At 40.4% G+C, this 19,303-nt stretch overlaps 1 protein-coding gene across 1 annotated transcript in view; it reads left to right on the top strand.

Moving 5' to 3' along the window:
• The window catches only part of ADAMTS9 (ADAM metallopeptidase with thrombospondin type 1 motif 9), a 168,365-nt gene that overhangs the window by 107,797 nt on the left and 41,265 nt on the right, over positions 1-19,303 (top strand). The window contains exons 29-30 of the mRNA XM_057705101.1: positions 7,120-7,287; positions 13,866-14,039. Of these exons, the coding sequence (XP_057561084.1) occupies positions 7,120-7,287; positions 13,866-14,039 (342 nt within the window). The remainder of the gene's footprint in view (positions 1-7,119; positions 7,288-13,865; positions 14,040-19,303) is intronic.

Here is a 19,303-nt window from a genome sequence, read left to right on the forward strand (position 1 = left end):
AATAAGTAATATATGAGTGTGGGAAGGGCACTGCAGAAGAGAAGGAATCATCAACATTTATGTCTGTTCTGGGAATCTCTCCCTGTGACCTTTAGAAAAGAAAGCTCTTCACCCATTCACAAGAGAGAAGATTTTGCCAGAGTAAATTCCTCGTTCACCCAGCAGTGCCTGTATTAGAATGTTAATTTTAGACTCCATGAGTGAACATATATTTTTTAAGATAGTCACCTTTTAAACTTCATGTTAGGAGATATTTTTAAAGAATCCACTGAATAGAAGTAGTAGTGGCAGAAACTGTGAACATGTATTGATTTTTACACTGTCCAGCCAGAACACCAAGAGCTTTGTATGCATTGTCTCATCTAATTGTAAGACAACCCTGTTGCGTAAACATAGCACTGTTCTCCACAATTTACAGAGAATAAATCTGAGCTGAGAGTAACTTGCTCCAAATGGCATCATGGTAAAATGGCAGATAGCACTCTACCCTAGGTCTGTGTGACTCTAAAACCTGTACCTGAAGAGCTACGTTTTAGAGCAAGGTGAAGATTAGCACCCATGGGGTGAGCTGTGTAACCCCACGCACAGCCACCCCTTGGAATTTGTCTGTAACTGGTACCTTAGGAGAAGAGATGGTTAAACCCATGCTTGTTCACGTTGGTATCGGCAACCCCTCCGAGCCAGAGGTGCAGAATCTGCGCCTGCCTTGGCTGGCCCCAGCCCATCCTGCTAGCTCTATGTGAGCATGACTGAATTAAAGTGGAAAGAATCAGGATGTCTGGTGAGCTGTGGTTCTCAAGCAACATGCAGAACCCCAGAATCTGGTCACAAATCTCTAGTGCGATGGGCACCAAATAGTGTTCTGTGCTAGGCGCAGGAGCTCCTGCTATAAGCCAACATCTCTTCCTTCTTTACTGTGTAACTGTGAGCATGAGGTGTCTCCTTTTCCATTGTGTTGCAGTTTTAAAACAAATACATGGACTGAATAATCTCTGAGATGACCTATAGCTCTGACGTTTGAGAGCTCAGTCCTTGGTGAACCGGCAGGCCAAACCTGACCACTTGTTACCTTCCATTCATGACCACGCAAAGGGCCGGTCACCGGTAAATGGAGATGATCGTTCACCATGTGGCATCAAGGCCAAATGCAAAGAGTGAATCGGCCTTGAAAAATGGCCAACAGAAAAGCAGAGAGTGGCTTTGGCCAAAGGGAAATGTGACTGTTTATTTACATTTATGTGATTATACGTGATGATATATTTGCTTTTCATAGCGTCTTTCTTCCCAGGGTGCTAAAGAGGTTGTGAAGAAAGTATTAAAGTCAGAAATACATTGTGTAACCATCCTCTTCCTGGGAGATTAAGGATTCAGAAGTCTCTAAAATAGTCTTAAGAGATATTTCTTTGAAGTCCTAGTTTTCTGTTGTCAGCATGGGTAAGCAGAGGTGAGCAGCCTGTTTTCTTAACCAGGCCCTCTCTTCGGTATAACTTAAGGAAGAAAATGGCAGTTCTGGAAACGCGCGTGGTATATTTGAAGGCTAACTCTGCTGCTTCCTGGCTCTGTGACCCTGGGCAAGTGATGTCACCTCTTTAACCCTCAGTATCCTTATGTGTAAAAAGGATTCCTAATAGTACCTGAGCCACAGGCTTGCTGTAGGGATTAAGTAGGAGAAGCCAGTGTCTTTCAGCCTGTGGTTCCACTCATAGTAAGTACTCGTAGTGTGATTTCTAATAGTTCTGCTCCAACTGAAAGAGTGCTGTTGGGATGGCCTCTTTGAATCTAAATAACTGTGCCAAATCAGGTCAGCATTAGCACTGTGGGTCAGATTCCGGGTGGTTCTTTCTCGAAACCTTTAGGAAAACATGACATTTGGTTTATAGCACACTTCTGTGATGGCTATAGCTTTCACGCATTCATTCATCCCCATAAATATTTGCTCGGTGCCTACAGTGAGGAAAACAGTAATAAACGTATTTGGATTGTAGCCACTACCTTTTTTCGATGTGACAAACCTGCATGGTTTTCCAGGTCTTGCACTGAGTAGGTTTGAAACTTTGATCCCTATATCTCTGCACTCACATTCTTTTTTTGCCCCCAGTGGAAAGGTGGGTATAGTCTGGAACCCCTTTGCCTTTCCTGATGGCATGATGTTCATGCAGTACTCACTTCACTTGTCACTGTGATTGGCAAAGGCAGTTCAGAACTGTGCGCACAAGCATTGCCTCATTTCTGATAACATACTTTGCAGATGAGGTCTGCCTTTATGTTTTTTAAACGAAGGCCAAAAGAAAGTAGAATCAAGAGAGGGTTGTTGTTATGAAAAGACACACTTCATTTCTTTTAGATGAAGTAATTTAGGGTTTTTTTTTTCATATTTTATAGACTCACAAAGGAAAGGCTTTGAAAATAATTAGTAGAGTCTCCTGTCTCACAGCTGAACTCTGTCCACCAGTCTCAGAGGGATGGTTAGCTACATGATTGTCAAAAATCCTTAGATAAGCAGAGTCTTGGCTTAGCTTGGTAGTGGCTTCAAGTATATGACCTTTCTCTTGGCTTTTCAATTCTTTCTTATTTTGGACCTGCTGTCAGCTAATCCTCTTTGTGGAAATACGGGCTAGTTGATCAACATCCTCCACAACACATTTCATATAAACAGGATCTTACGTATACAGATCACTTGGAGACAGGAATTACGCAGACGTGCTAAACTGTGCTCAGACACTCTGCTGGGGCTGTCCTGGACCATTCATTAACCCCTAGGTATCAAGCATCTGCTACAACTCAGGTATTCCTGGTCCACACCCCACCCACCCCAGTACTTCCTCTGAGCCCCAGCATCATCCAGCCCCATCAAGAAGCTTCCTTCTAGCCAGATTCTATGTGCATCCCTGACCTCCACCATCCCCTTCTTATTCCTTCTTGGTTCCTTATGGCATCCTTACCAATTCCATGTGGTCCTCCATCTCCATTTGGACGTCCAGGTTCTCAGCAGCCTTGGCAACACTGGGGATCTGATCCTCTCTAGGTCTTCACCCCTTCTCATCCAGACGGACACTCTGGAGTTGTTTGCTGGCTTCTCGGTGACTGAGAGACCCAGCCCCTCAATATAAGTGAAAGGACTGATGCAGGGCATCCCTAATGCCAGGGACAGCACGCCAGGAACAGTGAGACACAAATCCGCACCACATGCAACGCTACCAGTAGAGAGAGAGCCAGCCCTCAGTCGAGGTTCTGAGCAGACCGCCTATCCCTTAAGTTCCATTTCCACCAGATGTGGTGAAATACAAGGATTTCAGACTCTTAGACCTTCATCTAAAAAGTTAAGACAACATCTGAACAAAGCTCCACATTAAACATTCCCTTTGAATGACCTCGCAGAAACAAAAACCCAGGCATTTGAAATACTAACCTTGGTGTTTCTATGTAACAAGCAGAGATTACTTTGTTTGAGAGTGTTGCTCAAAGTTGTGGGCGGGAAATCATTCTCTTAAACAAGTTGGGTTGTTTTCCCCAGAGAAAAAAGTCCTACTGTTAAACTAGGAGGCTATTTTGGCTGCAAATATAAGGAATTAAATATTCTTCAGAGCAAGAACCCTCAGATATGTAGCCAATAAATAATATGTACTAGGTGACACACTAAATTTAACTATGATATCTGTGATGCACATTGATGCAAAAATCAGTGCCTGGGAAAGGACTGGAAATAATCAGATGGAAATTTCCCTTAGAATAGAAGAGCTAAAACCTGTGTTTATTTGGTTATCAAGATGATAACTTCTTTATGAAATCATAATAGACCCATTAATAAACCTGTTAGATAGGAAAATTTCCACAAGCAGCTGCTTTTCTTCCTTGGTAAGTTAGAAAGCATGAAATGAAAAGTGTTTGCTATCAGATTAGATACCTTGAGAATTTTCTTACCGCTTTTAGATCTTAACTTTAGGCAAATAATAAGTGTAGTGAGTCATGCTGAAGTATGGCATCCTTTTCTCCAAGTCAGTTCCATTCAAGTCTCCAAATAAGAAAACCACAGATAGGAATGGATGGGATGCAGCTAATCCAGATATTTAAAAGATTTTTAAGGTGTCAAATTTTGAATCAACTTTATCCATCTTCATTTCATGGGCAATAGATGTTGGTTGCACCAGTGGTTCCCCTCAGGTGAATTATTATCAGTGATGTTGTTGGTAACTTAATTATTTTCATTGTGCTGTTATGTACCCAACACACATCTAGCCACTTGTATTGGAGTCATGTGGGAAAAGAGATATACATATAAAGCATTTTGGTTATGCCATTTTGAAAAACTAGTTTCCAATGATAGTATCTATCTGTATGGTTATTGGAATGGTTAAATGAGATAATGTATATAAAGTCTTAGAACAATGCCTGGCACCTAATGAGTGGGAGAAAGCTGTGCCTTTTCTAATTCTGCCTCTGTAGATTGCTCCCTACTTTTAGGTTATCTCTTCCAGTGACCACTCAATGGGATTTGTTTCATTTGTTCATTCAACATTTATTGAGCACCTACTAAGTTCTAAGAATTATGCAAAGTGCTGGGAGTACAATCCCTGCCCTCATGCGATTTACAGACCAAGGGGTAGATTACTAAATCAGCATTTCCACCGACTCTCTTTCTCCCCTCCAAATTAGAGGACAGCTCATCTGGACTGTTTGTATATTGAAATGATGATCCTTCAGGGTAGACTTATTGTAAGTTGACCCATGTTCATCTGATTAATAAGATAACCACGTTTCTTCACCATAATCAAGCACAAATTACCACCCATGAATCCATATCCTTTAAGTTCAGTTTATTTCCTACAAAGTAATTTGTTCTTGACTTCCAATGCTGTTTTCCCCATCTCTGTTCATGTCATCACTCTATCCAGTTGCCTGTACCAGAAACCCGGGAGGCCTTCCTGACTCTGCCCTCTCTCCTCTATCCCACAGCTGATCCATCAGGAACCATCATTTCTGCTTCCAAAAATGTTTCTTAAATTCACCAGCTTCCTTCACCCCTCCACTTTATACCCTAGTCTATGCACCATCACCCCTTGCTGGACAAATGCATTAGCTTTCTGAGCAGTTTTATTGTTTCCACTTATGCTGTATTTCTACCCACTGTCTACTCAGTAGTCAAAGTAGAATTTTTGAAATAAAAATCAGACCATGTCTTACACCCCAACTTAAAACTTTTCAGTGATTTTCCATCTCGTGGAAAATATTATTGTGATCTATGAGCTCTGCATGGTCTGGGCCCAGGGAATACCTCAGGGAGCCCTCTTGCAACCACTCCAGCCTGTTTTCTTCAGAGTAGTCATTTCAGTTAACAGGTATATATTTATTTTTGTTGTCAGTTAATGCTGGTCTCCTTCACTGGTCTGTAAAACTCCGTGAGAGCAGGGATTATATCAGTTTTATTTATCACTGTACTCCCAGCACTTTGCATAATCTTTGAAACTTAGTAGGTGCTCAATAAATGTTTGCTGAATAAACAAATGAACTCACCTCAAATTCTAACTGTGCCTGTATATTTTAAATATTAAAATTAGTCACTAATAATAGGGATTATCCATGTGTAAGTTATTAGACCATTGGTTTTATAGGGATACTTCTTGGCGATTCATTCTAAAAAGCTTCTAGAATTATAGCCTAAAGTCTTTATATACATCAAAACACTGTAGGTTGAAAGATGGATATTTTTGTTTTGGTGTAGATAATTAAATTGGGCTCTTTCTTTCCACACTGTATACTTTATTAAGAGTTCCAGAATGACTACTCCAAATCATAATACTCACAAGATGAGAGCCCAAAACAACAGTGTTTCCACGTCCTAAAGTAAAAAGTTATAGCCAAACATATTAATATACATATTTTAAATTTCTCTAGCAGCTACTGTTGAAATTTTTATAATGGTTTATGTTCACTAGAAAAACGTGTCTGGCACATTTATGAACAGGATCACTTTGAGCTTGTTTGGTAATAGTGTTTGAATTTATATTAGATTACATGTTTTATATGGTGTTTACCTATTAGGCATAAGAGGGCACTTTGGCCATTTAAGTTAACAAAAATCACAAAGTTAGCAGGGGAAATTAGAAATATTGAGTAGAAGAAAATGACACTTGAAATCTATTTTTATTGTATTTTCACTTTTTGCTCTTCATTTTTAAACTCATTTCCCTCTGAAATGTAAGGACATTATATTGGGAAATAACGTGTCTTGAAAACCGGAGCCAACAAGCTTATGATCCAAGTGGTAATGACTTCTGTAATCGCTAATGAGGCAATGGACGTTGAATATCTCAGCGTACTCATTGGGGCCAACCTCTTGCCTGTTCCACAAGCTGTCATATCAAATTTTTGTCCTGACTCCATGAGCACTTTGATTCCCAAACCTTTCTGAGAAACCAACTCTGAAATCAAAGTCAAGTTTCTTAGATGTGGTCAGACAAGGTCACATTTAAAACAGTTCAGTGAACCTGCAGATCAAAGTTGAAAGGTAATGCCTCTCTCCCGAACTTGGCACAGACCCACCTGCTAACTTACCTTTCAGTTTCTAACATGCTTTTTTTTTTTTTACCTCCTTTCCAATGGACTGGGAAAATGAGAGCTTATCCTCTGAAAAGTGGTAGAAGAGTTTCCTTAAATCAATTCACTAGGAAATCGGACACATCTATATTTTGGAAACGCACCTTTATCCAAAAGAGTGAATCACCAGGCATTTTGTTGAAGAAATATCTTGATCAGAGATTGCATGAAGTGAAATGTCCAAAAGGGAATCCTTACTAATTCATAGTAGGGCTTCTTTAAATCAGAATTGCATGGTAATTTCAGGTTTGTGGGCTTCATTTCTGGCCTAAATTACCAGGATTTACCCTCACTCTTGAGTGACCCAAAATACTAGATGGGATTCCTGCTGTCCGCATTTTTTTCTCCAGTGCTACCTTCCTTCCATGTTGAGCCTTGAAATGTTATCCAAAATGGCGCTGCAGAAGGGGGGAATGGTGACTTTTGTTAGGTATGATGGTAATATCTCAAGACACAGGTTTTTATCAAATTCCTTGTGATTTAAAGAAAAAACAACAACAACCTTGCCATTGCTTTATATTTCAGTGTTCTGTCTCTTGTGGTCGAGGGCATAAACAACGAAATGTTTACTGCATGGCAAAAGATGGAAGCCATTTAAAAAATGATTACTGTAAACACCTTGCTAAGCCAAATGGGCACAGAAAGTGCCGAGGAGGAAGATGCCCCAAGTGGAAGGCTGGCGCCTGGAGTCAGGTGAGCAATGCTTCTCCTCTAACAACTGCTTACTTACCTTCAGCCACGTGGCTAACACCAGCCTGTTGGCCTTTTTTCCTGCACAGTTTTGATTTTTCAGAGGGGAGCTCGGGGACAGGGAGGGAAACAGCTTTATGTCAGGATACTCACTAGATGTGGGGCCCTGGGCAAGTGGCTTCAGCCCTTGGCACTTTGGATAATACCTACAGTAGGACAGTTGTGAGGATTAATTCTCAGTGCTGGTAGATGTAGATGTCAGCTGTCTAGGACAGAGTAGCCCCTCAATCCTTTGCTGATGGCATTTTTATTATTATTCACCACTTAGAAAACCACTAATTCAAATTCCAGTAAGGTTGACTATGGTTACTGGACAGGAATTGAGTCTGAATTTACCTTTGAGGTTCTTAAAGACAGGGCCGTCGACATAAAGTATTAGAGAATTCTTTTCTGCCTGTTAGCTTGTATACAATAGAGGTGGGGGATAGATGGGGAAGTTCTCTGTCATTTCTTAGCTCTGTGACCTTGGGTGATTTGTTTGACCTTCCTGAGCTGACTTCATATAGCTCTTATGAGGATTTAATGCAGTAATGAATGCCACTTACTTAGCTCAGTTGTCTTCAATCTAATAAGCTCTCAAGAGTAATATTTTGTTTGGATGAGTGTGATATGTATATATCCAATGGGGAAGGGGGGTAGGTACCCAAGAAACTGATTACAGTTAGACTCTTAATTCTAAACATTTGGTAACCTAGTCAGGAGCTGGGTGGAAGAGTTTCCCTGTTGAATTCTAAAGGGAACTTTAGAAGCTTCTATTTACCTATAAACAGTTGATGGGTGAACAAAAGTCACTCATACCTGGCCTTTAAAGTAGATGTTGTCACTCCACACTTGTCTGTTTCCTCAGCTTGGCTGAGGTGCTTACTTCAAAGTAACAAGGCCCAATTTCTTTCCACCTGTTCTGTATTTAATGTGCTATTTCTCTCCATTAGTTTGACTCAGTGAGGTTTTGCTGAACTTGTGGTTCTCCTCTGCAGTGGAGATGTATGCAGATACTCTGGAGAATGAATACAAAACTAGGTTCAAGGCTGGCAGCCTCTAGAATTGATTCTTTCAGAGCCTGGATCTTGATTCCTAAGACCCCAAAGAAGCTTTGCATGGCTGTGTTAACATGAGGAGGTGCTGAGAATCCTCCACTTCAGCACGACTAATAGAAAACTCCTCCAGAAACATGAATTTTTCTTAAATGCCCTGAGCTGCCATCATTCTCCCCTATACCTCCTGGTTGTATTCGCTTCACAGAAAAATAAAATGTGGCCTCCATCATTTCCCAGCAGGGTAGCCTCATCCCTCTCAGTGCTTTTACCATAATGATCATGTTTTTTGTTGTTGTTGTTGTTTTAACAATCAAAGCATCTGTGCCCAGCCAGAGCTAGTTCCTTCTCTGGCTTCCCTAAGGGATCAAATTTCTAGGCAGTATTTCATACTGGTCATCCTTAATGGTTTGTCTAAGTGACTACTGTCATCTGTAACTTCCAGCCCTTTTTATTTTGGGAGCTATTTATGTAAAAGCTTACAGCCAACATTATTTAAGATACCACACTAATTAGCTTGTCCTCTTGTACACTTTCATGCTCTGTTACTTTTCTTTATGTCCCTTGGCCTGTACTTATCTGTTTGCATCTTGTCCTGTATATTAAGTTGAGAGCACTTAAATGATACTCACTATAAAGGCCAATTCATTCAATAAAAGGATGATTAAAAGAATCTTTCACCCGTTATTGGTAAACTCAGAGTGAGTTTTACTCTAGTATCCTGTGATCTTGATGGGAAGTCTAAAATTGCTTACAAAGCTGGGATGATTAGGTTTGAACCCTTGGGGTTTTTTCAAACATAAGGTAATAGGATTATCAGAATGCCTCCCCAGAAAGGACTGCACCTGTTCAAGATGATTGCTTAGAAAAGTCTAGTTACCTTTGTGGAAAATGCAAGTAAACACAGTTATGTAATGGTCTGTGGCCAGCTTTCTAATGCTCTGATTTGATTTGTAGCAATGAATTATAAAAGCAGGCAAGACAGAGTGCTACATGGGTAAAATCTGATTTGTGCAATTTAGAAGCATACCTGAAAATAATCAGACCCAGAGGTTGATGGAGAAAGACAGTCTGCATGATTAAAGATGATTGGTTTACTAATGATCCAATGGTAAACAGAAATATCCCTAAGGCAGTAATATAAAGCAAGAGTAATCATTATCCATTTGCAACAATATTTAGAAGATTTTATATCTGGTCCTTCTGTTTTCTGCTGGTAGCTGTATTCTAGTCATCTCATCTACAAGGTAGGGAGAATAATTATTGCAATTTCTCATCATGTCAAAATGATGATAAAAAGACATAGAGAATATTGGGATAGGAAACTAGTATAGCCATGCTAATCTTCTTTGTCTCTCCTTCAAAATTGATGTTTTGAAATTTAAAGTAGAATGTTTCACTTTTACATCTTTTGAAAATCTTGAATGTGTCAAGGAAATTTTTCCAATAAAAGAAGAGCTTTTATTGGAAAACATCCTCACTGAAGTTTGAAATCGTTTTTTTCCCAAAAGTTCATGTTCTTTTTGTTCAGTTGATTTTGATCAAGAGCTAAGGGATGAAATTTTCAGACATAATCAGCATCTGATTCTTAATTCAGCTTGATAAATGTGAAGACTCTGTAGTCCCATGATTCAAAAGCATTCCAGAATAAATTTTTTAATGTATCTTATTCCTATAGAAAGGCTTTTTAAACAAATGAGGATTAGGAATAAACAGTAAATGATCAGATTAGAATGAAAGTAACACTTTTTCACCATTCAGCAATCATGAATTCATTCAATCCTGAGATACTTGTTTTTTTCATACTTTAACATTTCTGCGGTCAGGATTGGCCTAACAACCAATGGGAAGGCCATGATTTAATTAATTGCTCTTGTTTTCTTTCTGAATGATACAAATGTAATACTGTGTCTTGCAATCAGTGGTGTCTTAAATTCATGGAAATAACTCAACTTTTAAAAGCTTCTGCCAAAATGGAAACTGGCAAATTGCTTTATGAACCTACCAGCCATTTTTGATTGGGGTTTTCCTTGTAATTACAAGGAGAGTGGCTTGGTTGTGGTGTCTGATTCTGAAGTATTCCACAGGCGTTTAATGGAGAAACATGGCAAATGTGTAGTGTGTGTCAGTTGAGAAATCAAGGAAACCATATGCACCTGGTCAGTGATGAGAACTAGAGTTGCCTTAGTGATTTGTGCTCTGTGTTACTTTGTATTTGAACTGCAAGCATTGATGTTGAATTGTTTGAATACAGGCTTTTCACCCACATGCTTGCTGAGGTAGTACAAAAGGCTGCATAATATTAGCACCATATTTTAAAACTGGAAGCCACAGTAGCTCTGGTTTATTGCCTAGGGTAGAATGTACTTGGACTATTTTTTGGTTTTGTTCTTGCCTGAGTTACGATGATTATCTCTGTGCTTTGCTTTATTTATTTGTGGAGTATCTACTTAAAAGGTTTACTAGGAAGTATGAAAGATATTTTATGCAAGATGCTTAGCATAGAACTAAGGTCTCAACTGGCAGTAATTTTGTACCTCTTGGGACATTGGACAGTGTCTAGCGACAGTTTTGGTTTTCTCACTTTGGCAGAAGAGGGGAAATGCAGCCGACATGTAGTGGGGTAGAGTCCAGGGATGCTCCTAAACTTCCTGACATGCACAGGACGGCCCCCAACAAAAATGAATGATTAGGTTGAGAAACCTTAGAATAGAGCCCGGCCTAGTAAGTGCTTACTAAGTTTGCTATCATTGTTACCAGTTGTTATTTATTAAAGTTGGTTCATATAGTTTTTTTTCAAGCTAATCCCTCCTTCAAATAATGTCACAGCCATGATTGCAGCAGTCACACTGGAAGAAAGCATGTAAAATTCTTTCCAGGTTTTCAAGTGTATACTACACTTCCCTAAACATCAGAACTTCCACAGAGATTCTTTTTATCTATAGAAATAAGCATTAAGTTTCCCCCTTTAAATCGGTGAGTTCTGCATACTAGCCTTGCACAGTAGGGGGTACAGAGAGATGAAACACAGCTCCCAGCTCAGTAGTTTGGAACTAAAAACATCTACTTTCAAACCTGCACAAATAGACTACCATGCAGGAATGATAGCTGGGGGGGGGGGGGGAGGGGGCAAAGGAGGGAGGCATGTCAATAGACACTGCTCAACCTTTTTCTTCTGAGGAAACTAAACTTTGGACTAAATAAAACAAGAAGAATTAAGCACGCACACATGCACACACCAGCACCATCAGCACCTCCGGGGTCATGCAGAGGTCTTTCTGATGCCGTTTTATTCATGGGGTTTCTGCACAGATCTCTCAGAATTCACCAAGCAAGCCTGGCTGGCTCTGTATGTAAAATGTTGCCTCCCCTGAGACAGCACAGGAAGAAAAGTTAGAGAACTAACTCTGATGCAGTATACTTCATCTTGAACAAAGATTACCATGGATACAGTATTCACAGAGACAGGGCTTATACCTTGCTGTGCATATAAGTCCTGTCGAAACTTCTGAGTGTGTTAATACAAGGCTAGCTTTGAGACTATGAAAATCAGAAACCACAGTGACATATTGTATAATTGAAACTTCCTCTATCTTTATTTGCCTTTTGAAAAAAAATCAAACATTGTAGAAATGATTTTTAAAATATTGGATGCTTATGGCTCTTAATACCTTGCCTTTGCTGAACCATAAGTAATAATTTACTCAGTAACAAACAGTAGCATCAAAAAGAAGTTTCATTTACTTAGAGCCTGAATAGTATACACCCTGAAAGCCTTTAATGTTTTTTTTTTCCTTTTTCCTTTACCTTATTAAAGCATTATGAGGTTTTAGATATGTTTCAGCTCTATGTCAAAACTCAACTTAATCCTTCTTATTTTTTACTTGTGTTTCCACTTGGATACAGCATTCCAGAAGTGTACTGTTTTTCAGACCCCAAATTCATATAGCCAAAGGGTATTTTGGTTGTTATTTGTTGTCAGTGGTTGATGATGATTTCTATCATTCATGTGCTAACTCTCCCACGTTGCAGTTCATTCATTTCCTGTGTAATCAATGGGAAATATACATGTAGCTCCCATAAGTATTAAATGACCATCCTCTGTAGACAAGGCAATCACTTGTGCTCAGGCACCCTCTCATTCCCCCCAGAACATAATGACTTTAAAAGTCTGGCTTCTTGTGGGTCACAAACTCATTCAATGCAATTAATACAATTAAACCCAAACAATAGTAGCTATGTGGCTCCAAAGTATTTCCTTCTCTTCAGCTAGCTTTGATGTGAACATTTAAGCTCCTGCCTGGCATAGACTCATCTGAAATGATATGATTTCCGAAGCTGCCTTCTATACAGTATCACCTATTTTCTTAGAATCTGAAATGGAAATAATGTTAATATACAGCAGAATTCATTAGGGTGTGCTTCTTGATAGTAAATTCGTATTAGCCTCAGTAAGATGAATCCTGCTGCAGGTTAATTGGACAAGCATTTTTGTCTAATTTAAAAGCGTGATTCTATTCTTTACGAAGACTTCCTCTTAGGAATGTGGCTTTAATGTATGTTAAGCTTGTTTTCTCAGTCAGACAAATGAATAGAGGCTGAGCTTATCACAAAAACTTGGAAATAATTTTTTAACAGCTAAGTGAAATAACAAGCTGTTCTTTCCAATCAGATGTTGCCTTTAGTTTGTGACTGTCAAAAGCTTAATAAAGACAGTAATTCTTGGCCTGCCCATAAGTGAGATTATGAAACCCAGCAATGAGGAAACCATTAAAAAATTAATTTAGAGGAAAGTTAATTACAGATTAATAGGGTGTTTTGCAGCTTGGTCAACAAAATGTTTCAGCCTGATTAGCAGTATTTTTCACCCAAGAAAATGGTTTTTCTTTGTCAGCTTTTATTTTTTCTATATTCATCTGAGGTTGTAAATAGATAAAGATACTTTAGTGAATTACATAGTTAAAAAAAATCCCCTATCTCTAGGAATAGGAGCAAGAAGAAGTAGAGACTAGAGAAAATAATTCTACTTTTAAGGCTCTGAAAGCTTCAGTGACTTACTCTCCCTGAGTTATATTTTTCATCTGCCAAGCAGTTCTCTTGTACAGAACTGTATCTCTGATTTTCAAGACTCTCCAACCTTCCAGGATAGAAATCACTTGGGATTTTCATTTCACATGGCAGCACTACTTCTAAGTTGTACTGAATGTCTCAGAATGATCTCTCCCAGTCTTTTACATCGTCCAGGAGTTTTGTTAAATTGAAAGATTTCCCCCAAACTTGAGTCTCTTCCTTTGATAGACAGTGAGTTTGCGGATTTAAGACATTCTCTTGGGTTCCTTTCACTGGAAATTAGAAAGCCTTGTGATAGCTGTGAAGGTCATTGGATTAGGAATGCGGTCCCCAGATCTGTGACCTCCCCCCCACCCTATGATCACCCCCTCCCCCAAATGACCCAAAGCTCCCACTTACGCACTCTCGTCCTTTTAGTGCTCTGTGTCCTGCGGCCAAGGCGTGCGGCGGAGAAATGTGGGCTGTCAGATGGGAACACACAAAATAGCCAGAGAGATTGAGTGCAACCCGTACACCAGACCAGAGTCGGAGCGCGCCTGCCAAGCCCCACCGTGTCCGCTCTATGCTTGGAGGGCAGAGGAATGGCAAGAAGTAAGTAGAGCCAGGAAGTGGGCACCTGCCAGCGTTTCGCTCAACCCCCTTGCTATCATCACATCCGTTCCCCCGTGAAGCCCTCCAGCACGGTGACAAGGCTGGCTCTTTCCCAAAAGGTTTGCTGTCAGATGGCCAGCAATTCGCTCCAGCAAGGGTGGGAGAGCGCCTCCTTTTTCTGCCGCTCCGATGTCTGTGTTCTTGAATGTTCTAAATCTGGCTTTCTCCAGAAAACGTTGAACAGACCTTGGGCCAAATGCATAAAGATAACTTTCCCAGAAGGAGGGGGAGATGGAAGAAATATGTTAAATATGTGTATTCAGATGGGGTTCTGTATGAGTTCAGACAGCCACTAGGCAGACTCTAGGTAGGACCTACTCTGGGTTTTTTCCTCTTTCCACAACTTTGGCCATCAGTTAGAAGACAGGCACTCCTCTGAAACCCTGATTAATTAGTGAAGGATTTCCAACATTAAAAACTGAGGGCATCTGAAGAACTGCTCCATTGATGCAGAAATAGACAGACTTGTTTTAATCCCGCCCCAAGTTAATATCTAGTTAAAGAAAACATTAAGCCTTCCTGGGGAGTGGTCTGGCCAGCAAGGGTAGGACATTAGTAGGAGGGAAACTCTGTTTCCAGTACAGAAGATTCAGTTGTAGAAAAGGGGGGAAGGATATTAAAAATCAAAACCATAGCTACTGACATTGAAATGAAACAAAGTACAAGCTGTAAAAGGTTCAGAGATAGGGACGGTAAGACAGAATTTCCCACCGGGAATGGTTTTCAGTACAGGGAAAGACAGTGCCTGGCACTGTGCTAAGTGCTTTGTGTTTATTACCTCACTTAATCTCTTTAACCACTGAGTGGTTTAAAAGACAAAGTGGGTATTATTATTATTATCATCCCATTTTGCAGTCAAGGAAACTGAGGTTTGGAGGGCCAATGTCATTTGTCCAAATGTTACACACCTAGCAAGTGGAAGAAGCAAGGCTTGATCCTAAGTTAATTCTCTAAAACCATTATGAGATATTGCAGCTGCTTTCTTTTTTCTTTTTTTTAATGCAGATGCTAATGGCAATGTGAGTTTTTTCCCATTTTAATTTCCCCCTGTATATAATTGACATATGATGTTGTATTAACTTTAAGTAAAAACCTGGTGATTTGATATATGTATATATTGCAAAATGATTACTACAGTAAGTGTACTTAGTATTAACAGCTATGTCACAGTTACCTTTGATCACCTCACAGAGTTACAGGGTTTTTTTTTCTACTAAGACAGTAGATCTTAGCAGCTTTCAAGTTTAGTATACAGTGTTGTTAACTGTAGTCACCATGCTGTACATTACATCCCTAGGACTTCTTCCTCCTACTACTAGAACTTTGTACCTTTGACCACCTTTACCTGTTCACTTACTCTGTACCTCCCCCACCTCTGGCAGCCAGCAATCTGTTCTAAGTTTGTTTTTGTTTTTTTCAGATTCCACATATAAATGAGGCCATACTGTATTTGTCTACTTATGTCACTTAGCATAATGCCCACAAGGTCCATCCACATTGTTGCAGATAGCAGGATTTCCTTCTTTTTATGGCTAAATTATATTCATACATACATTTTCTTTCTATCACATTTTCTTTATCCATTCATTCACTTGGACACTTAGGATGTTTCCATATCTTGGCTATTATAAATAATGCTGCAGTGAACATGGGGGTGACTGTATCTTTTCAAGTTAGTGATTTTATTTCCTTCGAATAAATATACAGAAGTGAAATTGCTAGATCATATGGTAGTTCTATTTTCAATTTTTTGAGAAGCCTCTATAGTGTTTTCCAGAGTGGCTGCACCAACTTACATCCCCACCAAAAGCACATGAGAGTTTCCTTTTCTTCACGTCCTTGCTAACATTTGTTATTTCTTGTCTTTTTGGTAATAGTCATTCTGACAGGTGTAAGGTGACATCTCACTGTGGTTTTGATTTACATTTCCCTGGGGATTAGTAGTGTTGAGCACCTTTTCACATATCTGTTGGCCATTTGTAGGTCTTTTTTTGAGAAATCGCTATTCAGGTCCTTTGCCCGTTTTTAGTTTAATGTAGTCTGACTTGTTTATTTTTGCTTTCGTTGCCTTTGCTTTTGGTGTCGGATCCAAAAAATCATTGCCAAGACTGATGTCAAGGAGCTCGTGCCCTGTGCTTAGGAGCTTTATGGTTTCAGGTCTTACGTTCAGGGGTATGGTGTAGGATTGGGGTCCAGTTTCATTCTTTTGCATGTGATGCTTTGGGTAGTACGGACCTTTTAACAATATTAATTCTTATAGTCTATGAGCACAGAATATCTTCCATTTATTTGTATCTTCTTCAGTTTCTTTTATCAGTGTTTTATAGTTTTCAGTGTACAGATATGTCACCTCCTTGGTTAAATTTATTCCTAGGTGTTTTATTCTTTTTGATGCAGTTTTAAATGGGAGTTGTTTTCTTACAGCTGCATTCTTACCCCTTGTGGGGATTCAGCCTTGCAGCTGTGTTCTTCCTTCTCCCTCCCCCTCCTGATGGATTAGTTCTGTTGTTTTCAGTCATCTCTTTTCTTTAGGACTCTCACCCTCTCTGTCTACTCATTTTTGGGGGCTCATTTTCCCTCTAGAGTTTTGTTTTGTTTTTGTTTTTGTGTTTTTTACTTCTACCACTAGACAGTGGCAGGGAGGAATAGCTAAAGCAGTTATATTTCAAATTAATTGTACTTGAGCTACATGGGTTATTGGGAACCTCAGAGGCTTTAGAATTCTACAGATGGGGCTCATATGCCAGCACTGCCACATTTCAGCTGTGTGACTTAGAACAAGGATGCTTAATTTCCTGAACTGTAAGTTTGCCATCTGTAAACAGGGACTGATAACTAAGCAAAGCTGTTCCAAGAAAATTAGAAATAATCGAGTGGTTTGGGGATTGACAGGGTCAGATAGAGAAGGAAGAAGAGGGGTCTTCATCTCTCTCTGCTTGTGTGTTACCATTTGATTCTCTTTGTAATTCTTGCTTCCGACCTACCACTGCCCAGTCTTTCCCTCTCCCTCTCCATCTTCACGTCCTGCCAAACTCAACCCTGTGTGACTGCTCCAAGGAGCACAAAGTAAGAGAATGTTCAGAAATGAATCTAAGCTGACAGCCCCCACTTTAGCCAACTTCTGAAAATGCTAGAGCCAGTTGGGAAAATGCAAGCTCCATTGACAGTTCCTCCTGAATCCTGAAGACCTTACCTAATACGCACTGAGGAAATCCTCTTCTCTGATCATCCAAAACGTGCCTAGAAATTTACCTCTTTGCATGTGTCATGCAGATGGGGCTCTCCAAATCCTTCCTCAAATATTGCTCTCAAGCTCCATATAAGAACGGAAGACCTATTAACATAGCCTGACCTGTGGCTAAATTTAGAAGTTGACCAGAGAGAAGCAACAAGAAGAGCGGATTTTGATAGTTACCCGCCTGCCAACATGCTTTCTCATCTGTCTGAACCCAGAGTGGAGAGTTTGAGGCCAGTGGACCTGGGTGTTGAGGAAGGTTGGAGGACTCTGGGAAGCCCTCATGTGACACTGAATTGGCCAAAGGGAGGCTCAGGGCAGCTGGACGGGGGAGGGAAACGCCCCGTCAGAAGCCATTGTTCCTCATTTACAAAGCATACTGGTGGTCCTCTCCCAACATCCCCACATCCACAAGGCTTTGAGGGAATGTTGTTAGCAGCTGGACAACCACCTTCATAGTCCCCCTGGTTCTGTTTGCCTACAGAGGTCCTGGTTTGTGCCTGGGGCAGTCCCGATGTGATTATTAATTGCCCCTGCTTCCATGATCAAGTGTCCTTGTTCAACAGTCAGCAGGGTGGTCAATTGATAATACAGGCTGTCCTCAGTCAGCCTTCACCGCCATTCTGATTCTCACCTTTTCTACACTCACTGACTCTGTTACCATTTTACCTGATACGTGCTTTGTGCAGGCATGTGTCTTGACTTTCTTCCCCTCATCTAGTGACATCTTGAGCGGATGTTGATGAGATACCAGGGCACAGTCCCAGAGCCCAATGTATCAGATGCTGGGGAACCCCACCCCCCAACCCCATCATGGGAGATGCTCTTCTTCTTAGCCATTCTTTACAACTAAGAGCTATTGTTTGCTTTTCGAGTGTGCATTTTCCCCTTTTGCTTCCCCCTTGAACACTATTAAAAAGCCACCTGTTTGTTGGTAAGATGTATTTCACTCCAGGCACATAGCAGATGGCACCCTCCTCTTCATGAGACATAACCCAGGTGTCCACCTTGAGAAGCACAAGTTCCACATACCCACAATAGCATGATCATCAGGGATGTTTCATACAGTCACACAGGTGGTACACGGCACAACCCCAGGGGTATCATTCCCATAGGCTACAGTGTGAGGGACATCCTCTAGAGTTATATAGTGCAGTGGCCCTGACACAGATGATAATAAAAATAATACATCTCATTGTTTGTTAAGCTATGGACCAAGTACTACGTTGAATATTTTAATATGGGGGACCTCATTAAACCTTTTCTGTAACTCTCTGATGTCATAAATAAATTTTTATCCTCACTTAAAGATGAGGAAGCTTGAGGCTTAGCTAGATTAATTCATCCAAGTTCATGCAGTTACTAAGTAATAAGGCTGGGACTTGAAGCCCAGCAGCCTGACCTCTGGAACACATGCTCTGAATCTTTATATTCCACTGCCTCCCATGTCTACATAAACCTAAGGTGCATTCTTTTTTTTTATTGGCTTGGCCAGCCTCTTTCTACAGAGTTGGCATCAGAGTAGAATTCTCTTTACTGGTGACTACCCCCACCCCCTTCTAAAAGTGAAATTCTTGGTCTAGTTGGTTGACGATCAGACCTTAAGCCCTGTGGTTGGGGGGAGTCTTGATGGAGCACTTCAGTGGTCCCCTTTTGTTCATTGAGAGGCCTGTTGACTGTGCAGGGGAAGGAACATCAGTGTTCGTTCACGGTATCGTAGGGTAGAGCCTGGACTTTCAGACGTAGAGAAAAATTTATTAGAGAAGAGAAAAATGCTCTTTCTAGACATTCATGTCCTGATTTTGTATGCCCTAAAAGCAGCATGTTGTAAACAAAAGACCATTCAACGTGTGGCTCAGGGAAATTGACTTCAAATGTCTGGGCTCCAGTTAGCTCATCTGCAAAATGGGAATTGTATGGTGGGCTTTGCTGAATGTCATAGTGAGGATTAAGTGAGATTAAGTGAGGG

Source organism: Hippopotamus amphibius, chromosome 13 (assembly GCF_030028045.1).
Source record: "Hippopotamus amphibius kiboko isolate mHipAmp2 chromosome 13, mHipAmp2.hap2, whole genome shotgun sequence".
NCBI classification, from domain to species: Eukaryota; Metazoa; Chordata; class Mammalia; order Artiodactyla; family Hippopotamidae; genus Hippopotamus; species Hippopotamus amphibius.